Source organism: Amblyomma maculatum, chromosome 7 (genome assembly GCF_055883805.1).
Source record: "Amblyomma maculatum isolate TAMU_Amacu chromosome 7, ASM5588380v1, whole genome shotgun sequence".
Taxonomy (NCBI): Eukaryota; Metazoa; Arthropoda; class Arachnida; order Ixodida; family Ixodidae; genus Amblyomma; species Amblyomma maculatum.
In genome coordinates, this window is record NC_139350.1 from 32,172,657 (window position 1) to 32,182,366 (window position 9,710).

Consider the following 9,710-nt stretch of genomic DNA (forward strand, 5'->3'; position numbering starts at 1 on the left):
AATACAATTTCTTATAAAAATAACATCCTCCGGACCTACCAACTGCATGGCAAACGCAAACACTGTATCTGCTTCGATAAATATCAGCCATTCTGTCTGTTTGCTCTTCATCTTCAATCTTGCTTTCCTGAACTGCGAGCAAATCGATTTCCTTTTCTAGCAGAATGCGGTTTAGTTGCTGCTGAGCGTAGCTACGCGTAAACTAGCCGCAAGGTTGGTAGCCATTTAAAGAGATTGGGAGTCGCTGATCTGTACTCACACGCACATCTAGGAATATCCAACGTTCGGAGCTCGATGTCCCAATCAACGATCGAGCTTCTACCGTTGCGACAAAGGAAACCTCCACTAAGGCGGAGGTAGCGTAGACGCAGCCCTACGGTCCGGTGGCACGTTAGGTTTCGGCTTGAAAGGCGCGCGGCGCATTGGAGGTGCCTTCGGCGGAGGCTCCTCGCCTCGTTCCCCATCCACCGTTGTTCCCTGGTAGTCTGCGCCTTCGTGTGCCCGCTTTACTGGCCAGCTTGAAGCTGCGGGCATGTCGGTGTCGGTGTCCTCCTGTTTATCGCTCTGCTGCCCAGCCGAAACGAGGCTTCCGGTGCTCGATCTGTCATCTTTTGTTGGAGGTAGCATGCTCCCTGAAGAGTCAGCCTGCTGAGCTTGCATCTCGGTGGCTTGACTGATTTTCTTAAGAGGTGCGATTACCTCGGAAAGTGATTCCTTGGTCCTCTCGTCGTCACCGCTTGCACAGGTCACCTCCTCCGCGTCTGCTTCGTCCATGATGTGTTCGGTAGCCTCGTCATTACGCACCGGCCCCGGATAGGTACGCACGCACTGGGACTCGTCGTGGCCGAAACGACGACAAAGCCCGCAACGCGGCACATGGCACTCTTGACGTATGTGTCCGGTGCCGTGGCACCGGAGGCATAGAGGAGCTCTGCCAGGAACATGGACAAGAGCAACGTCCTCGGCAACACGTAGCTGATGGGGCAAGTACTCAAAGGTCACACTCACCTTCAGTCTCAGAGTAACCGACCGCGTCGTTGAAGCTTTGTCGACGCAGCATTTAATCCTCCACTTATCACGGGAGATCTCCGTCACTTTCCCGAAGGCTGCCAAGGCCGCTCGCACATCGTCGTCTTGCACACCGTGAAGAAGCCAAAACAACTTAAGCCTGACACCTTGGTTGCTCGAGTCAATCACCACGCAGTGGTGATCTTTCACGTTGTATGCTTTGGCCTGAAGTATCTTTGTCTTCGCTTCTTCGCCGTTGAAAGTTACCGCCCACAGGTGGTCCATCTGATATGCCGTGAGGGCAACCACTTCCGGCAGCAATGACAGACGCGCTAGCACGTCACGAAAATGCTCGAAGTGATATGGCCTGGTTTTGACGTCGCCATGCGAAAAGACCGTGTTCAAAACACTCGAACCTGAGGGCAGATGCGGCACAACGATTTCGTAATCCTCGGCAGGCTTGTCAGTACTCCTGATACCGCGGTCTTGCTTGGCCGCTGAAGCCGCTCCTTGGGAGCCCATGAAACACACGTCCGTCACGCTCGGTGGCCGGAATTGGAATCCCCTGAGCGTCTGACGAGAGCAATTCTGTGGTGCTAAGTGGAAGTATATTCCGCAGGCTCGCTTCTTCAGGACAAAAACGCAGTGTGGAGTCATCCCAACAGCAAAAGTTAGAAAGCACCTGATGGCACTCGAACCCACAACCTTTGGCTCCAGAGCCAACGCCATATTCATTAGGACAGTGGTGCGCTGCATACACGAAATATATTCAACTTTGGGTAGCGCTTTTACCGCTACCTGAGCTTCTGACGGCAGCAATTATTTTGTGATGACTATAAGAATATTGCGCACGCTCGCGCCCTTCGGGACGAAAAACGCGGTATGGAGTTGTCCCGATGGCAAAATTTAGATAGCAAAAAGCACATCAGCGCACCTGATGGGATTCGAACCCATAAGCTGTGGCTGCGGATGCCAACGCCATATTCATTAGGCTACAAGGATTTTTTAATCTTTATTGCATTTTGACAAAGGACATCAACAAGAAATAAAACGTGCTAGCAGCACTTGCACTGACACCACGAGTTAAAATTTCTTCAGCTCAACCAAATTATTAGGCACAATTAGCCATGTTGGCAGCTCAGGCAGCGCCAGATACACTTCCCTGAGACGTACAACACGTTCAATGAAAGGCTCGCGCACAGATTTCACTACAACATTGGCATTGTTTAATTGTGTCCTTGTTTTTCATTAACTATGAAGGTCAAGGAGATTAAAGGTGTCATAAAGAAGGTCTCCTTTTTCTAGCGGTTATAAATCTAATGCCATAAGAATTTAACTGTAAATCTCTCTTTATTGGTCGTTTAAGAACATCCCAGAAACAATGACATCCCAGCAACATAAATACACGTGATGTATAGTTTGTGGTTTCTTGCATAAAAAACGATTTGTCGACCAAGCAACAATGGGACCTTTATTATACATCCATGTTTTTACCGATAGTGTGCCAGTGCGAAGTTTAAAAAAGAAATTTTGTAAAGGTGGGTGTACTGGCATTCTTTTACTTATTTTGAGCACATCTGCTTCTGACCCCCCCCCCCCCAGTTTGACAAACGATACATGGGTACAGGGGGCATTGTTTCCAATAGATATTTGCACAGCCTTTTCCTAGTGACGTTGGAGAGGTATGCATTGAAAATCGCGCCTGTAACAATCTGTACGCAAGCACAAACAACCTCAAATACCCTCTACCGGCACCACGCATTTCATCACGCGAGCATACAATGAACCTTGTAAGCAATCTACATAAACGAACATGCATAACTGTGCGAAGAAATACATCATTCTCATCACGAAGAAACATAAAACGCGAAACAATTTGTCGTAGAAATAAATGCGCTAGACCGAGACCACCTTTCTTCACTGGCACGAACAAGTTTTTTCAGCTGGTCCTTTCCCATGTCGATGCCAAAATAAAAACAGCAACCACCCGGTGTATCTTCTGAATACTGATCAGCGAGGCGTTCAGTACATTCATGACAAACTAAATCTTGGAAATGAAAAACAGGTTACACACAGTGACTCGAGAGAAAATTGACAGTTGTCTCCCTTGCCAAGTATTCACCTTTTCCTTTGCTATTGCCACCTGTTCATTCCAGTAGGATTCCGGGATGCTATAACATTCTAGTGGCACACCAAAATACGTAGTTGAAATAGTAGACCACCGAATTCGGGAGTAGTAGTGTGGCGTTTCATCGCAGTCTCCAAGATAGAACCCATAACTCTAACCCCAATTTATTTGCGTCCCTGTGCATTTGCATACCCTTTCAACGACAGCCGTAGCTTCACAAACGCTCTCTTTACTTGACCAAAACACAGCCGCAACATCGGCATAATCCAAGATTTTCATCTGCGCTGAGAGTAATGTGGAGCCCGTTCTGTGATCCGAATTAAGAATAGCCTGACAAAGTGGCTCGAGATATACTGCGAACAGCAGGGGCGCCAGAGGACCTCCCTGTCTGACTGACGAGCGCACGTGAAGGCTTTCCGTGACGTCTACATTAACAATGATGCATGTTGTACAATTCGCGTACGCCAATCGTACGCCCTCCATAACAACGCTGCCCACATCAGCATGATCCAGAAAGGTGAAACGAACATCATGCGACACGCGGCCTTTGCGAGATCTAACTGCAGGATTGCCACCCTGTCGCCTAATGCATCGCAACATTCTAGTAAACTACGCGCTGTGTGTATAATAGTGGCGATTCTCCGACCCCTGATGCCGCAAGTTTGATGGTTGCCCACTAACATAGTTTTTCTAGATCGTCAATTTTTGGTATTAATGCAATATGCGATGTAGTGAAGGACAATGCATACGTGTTTTCTCGTAAGCCACTACAACTTGCAGCAGGACCCGTCCTATGGCGACCTAGAAATGTTTATAAAAGGCTGCCCCTAAACCATCAGGTTCGGGTACTTTACCTAATGGCAGTTCATCTAGAGTGTCCTCAAATTTTTTAAGCGAAATTGGCTGCTCAAGGCAAACTTCATCATTGAGTTTTCGCATAAACGATGTTCGGAACCCACTTTCCACTTTTCGCTTGTGTCCCAGCAAGTTATTGAAATTTTCAGTACTAACACGCTTCATAATACTGCTGTCGGCCGACACCTCGTTCCCATTCTGTATCTGACGTATTTCTTTTTTGCACGCATATCTTTTGCACGCACAAGAAAAATAAGATTGGGATGGAGCGCATTTGGCAAGCACTCACAGATTACGACTAGCAGCTTACCGGTATCGCTCAAGAGGAAAGTATACAACAGTTGCATCTTACCTGTACTCACCTATGGGGCTTAAGTAGAACCAAGAGGGTTCTACTTAAGTTGAGGACAACACAGAGGGCTATCGAACGAAAAATGGTAGGGGTAACATTAAGAGATAGGAAGCGTGCAGAGTGGGTCAGAGAAATAACTCAAGTTACCGACATTCTAGTGGAAATTAAGAAGAAGAAATGGGCAGGACATGTAGTGCGAAGAGAGGATAACCGATGGTCGCTTAGGGTAACAAACTGGATTCCAAAGGAAGGAAAGCGTAGCAGGGGGCGGCAGAAAGTTAGGTGGGCGGATGTGGTTAGGAAGTTCGCAGGGGTCAGGTGGATGCAGCTAGCACAGAACCGGGTTAATTGGAGAAATATGGGACAGGCCTTCACCCTGCAGTGGGTATAGTCAGGCTGATGATGATGACTTATGTGAGTTGAGTTCCATCTCGGCACTCATTCGCCGAAGTGGCTTTTCGAGCTCGAGGTCCATAATATCCGTGCCGAAGCAAGCGTATGAGATGTCAGCGAAAGACTAGAAATTCAGAATCGAGATCGCAGAGAACGGTCTTCCGGGCGTCGCAGAGAGAAACTCTTACGCCTTGCTAGAACCTTGAAACCATCATGTTTAGACTCCTCGTGCATCGGACTATACTATGCTACTTCGTGAAAGAGAACGATCTATACTAAAGAAAAAAAAAAGAAAGGGGAGGATGAGAAGGGGGCTGTGTAGTTGTGCAGTGTAGCTTATCAGCCGCGGTTCGGCAGCTGACTGCGGGAAAGCGGCGAACGCGCGCGCCGACAGGAAGTAAAAAAATTCTGTTCGGTGCCCAATTATGATCGCAGCATGACGCCCTCCCTGTGGCTTTTTTTTACGCCGTGTGGTGTTTGTACAGAGCGCACCCTGAAATGTCCCCCGGATGGAGCCGCGTCCAAGTTCACCAACCGAGGCGGCCTGGAAAGAAACACGTGAAAACCGAGATGGGCGGTTGATAACAGAACGAAGAAGGAGGAGAAAGGAGGGACACGTCAGGAATGAAGAGATGGAAACAAAAAAAACATGCCAAAGAGCTTTACCCTGCAGCAAAAGGGGGGGGGGGGGTGGAATGCAACGTTATGACTCGCGTGAACTGGCTTAGTCCCTCAAAGTTGGGACTCTTAATCCCTAAGCGATCAGCTGCCGATCGCAAGTGTAAGTGTTGGTTGGCAGGAGCATAGACAGGTGTTATCTATAGTTAGATTTTTTTTTTCGGCGGGAAGGGGAGCCGGAGGAGGAGATAAACCGCAGCAAGGGAAGAGGACTTCTCCAAATGGCTCACCGACAACAATAAGAGCAGGAGCCTTCTCCGGTTCCTAACGGAAAATAATTTACACGGGTTTTTATAATATGCCTTATGGCAAGCTTGCGTAAAAAAAAAAGAAAACAGTGCGCGTGATTGCAGCAGTGCAACGATCGAGTGGCACAGTTCGGCGCAATGTTACTAATGGCTCACATATACGCATTTATGTTTGTCCCAGCTTTTCCAGGAACAGCAGGTGCAGATCATCAGCCAGCTGGATGAAATGGAAATGGACCTCGCAGAAGATGGGCGTTGCGACTCCCCGGGCTACAGCGCCAAGTATACACGTACAGCGTTGTTGTCATTCAGACTGACCATATCCTACAATGCGAACCGGTAAGAATAGGAGAGGTAAGGCAGTGTTGCGATATGAAAATTGGCAAGCTGCAATTCATATTAACTGTATGAAGTCATCTGCAGCGCCCAATAGCGCGAGTATGGGGCCTGGCCTCAACTTAACGAGTCTCAATGCAGGTTTTAACAAACGGCGACAATTTCTGCATATTATTAGGAGAAATTACTTTCAAACTCACCAAGAGTGTCCTTGGCAAGTGTTACTTGCATGTCTATACATAAAGAGAATCAAATAATCATTATACAATACAAACAATTGAATTACAAAATATTTCATCGTTGTAAACCATTGGGGAAGAGGTACATTTGCTGACATATATTATTATGTAACGAGTGCTTAATTTCATCTATCTACAGACCACCGCCCAGCTATCTGGACGTATTGCAAGAACAGCAAAATGCACATGCAGCACTACTTGATGACTGGCACATTACTAAAGATGCGTGCATTTGCTTGCTTTAATAATTATGCGAGCACATGGTCAAAACATTATTCTACACTGGATTTAAGAAGTTGAAAGCTGTGAGCAGGTCGAAGGGCTGTGAAGAAATTGAACCATGGATCCAGACAGTCACAAGTCGTGTTTACTACGTTGCTGCCAGGAGCCAGGGTGATGGTGACCTGATCATCAGCATGTGGTGCAGCCTGTTGAACCACATATGCGATAAGCATGATGGCCATGGTGAACCATACAGCAAATGCCTGCATGAGCTCCTTGCAAAGGAGCAATGGATGAGCAGAGGTAATCTGTTTTGTATAGGTTTTTTTTGTAAAGTTTTCACTTTGATGTTGTTTGGCAAGTGCACAGCTCACGTTTGTGGCATTTGTCAACCAATGATAAATTTAAGGCATAGGTAATGCAAACAGAACTTGAAGGGAAAAACTTTCCACACATCCGCACATAACAGCAAGTTGACATATGACATAGCCGAGAAAGAAACCCATAATGAAGTGAACAAAATAATGTACATGAGAGTGCTCAGACTGCAAGATATTTTTATTACTGAGGCAGCTTGATTATAGATGCAAGTATGAAACACAAATACAATGGGATTTGCCATTCTGTCCTATACTGACAATTTTAAAGGAGACAAAGTGCAGCATGTTTGCTCGACATCTCTTAGATTTCTATTCGCAGTTAAATAGTACAAGACCTGGGGTATTTTATAAATATGATGCTAAACTGTTTCCAGCTGCAATGCGTCAGCTGTAAGCAGGTTCAGCATCTACGATTGACTAGAATACTACCAACACTGCAACTCATCAGGAAAATATTTACATATTTTTTTATGTATATACATTTGAAAGACTCTTGTGTTTTCAAGAAACTGAACTCCATTCTGAAGAACTCCCGGTTTTTGATTGACATTCGACAACTGTCTCCCAAAGCCTAAACATCTTCCCTTGATTCTTTTCACAGTTTGGTCATCCGGTTTGTTCCCAAATCAATTGCATACTCGAATGATGGGATGCAAGTAATTTAGGTTGAATGAAAGAGAAGACAAATACATTTTTTTTTTCACTCCAGTGTGACTATGCAGTCCAACTTTTCTACATGGCATGAGCAAGCAATAAATTCTTGCATGAAGCTTTTAATGTATGTTGTGGGATTCGGGCTTGCCGCGGCTGCCCTTTAAGCGGCCGCCGCCCGTGCCATGTTATTCTCCTCGTTCCCTTTCTCCCGCCTGAGGCGGCGGAGAGAGGTTCGGACGACTAGGGACTGTCGTTCGGCCACAACTCCGCCCTGGCGTCACAGTGGCTGTTCTCATTGGTGCCTTTTGGCGGGAACACGGCACCGCTTCAACGGCCGCGCTACGCTCGACCGTTCGAGCGGAGCTGAAAGGGAGACCCCTCCGAGACATCGCAAGGTGCGTACGCTACGGTTATTGTCTGCCGGCCTTTGTCCGCGCAGACCAGTGTGTACTCGTGGTCGTCTGCTCCGGGTCGTACCTGAGAGCGAAGCTCGAGCCTGTCGATCGTGATCCAACGATCCGCGACAGGCGTACCTTGCGGTGGTTGCCCACTCTCTCTCAAAGGAACCCTTTGGTCACTCAGAGAGAGAGAGAGGTCACAGCACGCCCTTGCGTGCTTGCGGCGCGCATTATTGTCACTGCGTGCGCGCAGCGGAGCCTTGCTCCTCGCGCGCTCCTGGGACGCGGTGACTGAGTGTTTGTGTACCGCTGGTGTACGGCGTTTAATAAACGTCTCCTGTGTGAACTAGGAGGCTTGTGTCTTTGCAGCTAAGCGCTCTCCTCTCTGCAGTGGTTGAGTGCGCGCTGCGGTGTGACACTGCGCGTGTGGTGACGGCTGATCGGGGCTTCGGCTCGCGCGACGCTCAAACCTGCGGTGGTTGGTGGCCGTTGCCCACGTAGAAAACCACAACTGACGCCCAATGGGAAAAGTCCTGGCTCTTTGAGTTGGACTGCACATCGGCCGAGCCGGTCGCCTTGACGATCAAGCTCACGGGGCACATGGCAGCGAATCTGAAACGTGCTACATGTCGGCTCCTTACGCAGTCGTAGCGTCGTTTGATCCGTTGGATGCTGTTCCTCTGAACAGCCAAACACCGTGGCTGGCCTCCGGCCCCATTGGGCTATACGGCAATGCTGCGAGCAACATTGATCACTCGGCACCCATTGGAGCTTTCTCTGGACCACCTTGTGGTTGGACCGCTACACAGATGCCTCCGCTGTATCAGCTTTCCGCCCATGGCGGAAGCAGTTCGCGCGACGCCGTCGCTACCGGCAGCTACGCGCAACAGCAGCCGTACCCCACTAGCAGCCAGTTCTGCTCGGTGAACGGTGAGGCGTCGGCCGCACTCCTTGCGGAGACCGCGCCGCTCATCGAACTAGTGGACCGTTTGTCTTCTTTGTTCGTGCAACCCGCCCAAACCTCCTCTGAGGAAAGGACGCAGGCGCTGCTCACCAGTGCTGCCCAGTGATTCCGTCGCTAACAGGGGCGGTTGAAGCGCTTTCTGCCGCACTGAAGCTGTCTCAGCCCACGGTCATGTTACTCATGCCGACGTACCGCGGCTATGATGATCCTCTCAGTGCCCTGGATTTAATTGATTCCCTCGCCCATTAACAGAGAGCTATGGGTCTCCCTGATGAGGTTGTGCTTGCACGCATCATCCCCGCAGCGCTGGCTGACGCGGCCGCTAGGTGGTACCGGCTTTCCGGCCACCGAGCAGCGACTCTCGAGGAGTGCTGTGCAGCATTCATGCGCGAATTCCTGCCCGCTGACTATGAGCGTAGGATGCGGCGAGAGCTGGAGCTCCGCACACAGGCTCCGGACGAGTCGCTCCAGGAGTTTGTGCGGGCGATGGAAGACCTTTTCTCAATCGCGGAGCCAACAGCCTCGAACGAGGAACGCGTCGAAGGAGTGATCAGGCAGGCACATCCGACTTTTTCGGCATATGATCAGGCAGGCACATCCGACTTTTTCGGCATACCTGCGCGGCGGCCGATTCCGAGATCTAGAGGAGCTGGTCGCCGAGGCAAAGCGCATTCAAGGAGAAATCCTTGCCGCGCGTGCCTATCGCCCGCCACCGCCGGAATGCGAGGCCCTTGAGCCCCACTGCGCATGGAGAGGGGCCCTGACCCTTCCCCACCGGCGTGAACCCGCAAAAACTGTCTTTGCAGCCGTTGGCGGGTGAAACGCCGCTTGGGAGCTGAGTGAAAGAGCTCTGGA

At 49.3% G+C, this 9,710-nt stretch overlaps 1 protein-coding gene across 1 annotated transcript; it reads right to left on the bottom strand.

Annotated features, from left to right (window-relative positions):
• Positions 1–345: 345 nt before the first annotated feature.
• On the bottom strand, positions 346–1,530 carry LOC146182911 (uncharacterized). Its single transcript, XM_084608665.1, has one exon. The coding sequence runs from the start codon at positions 1,528–1,530 to the stop codon at positions 346–348; it is 1,185 nt and encodes a 394-aa protein (XP_084464791.1).
• Between the last annotated feature and the right edge of the window lie 8,180 nt (positions 1,531–9,710).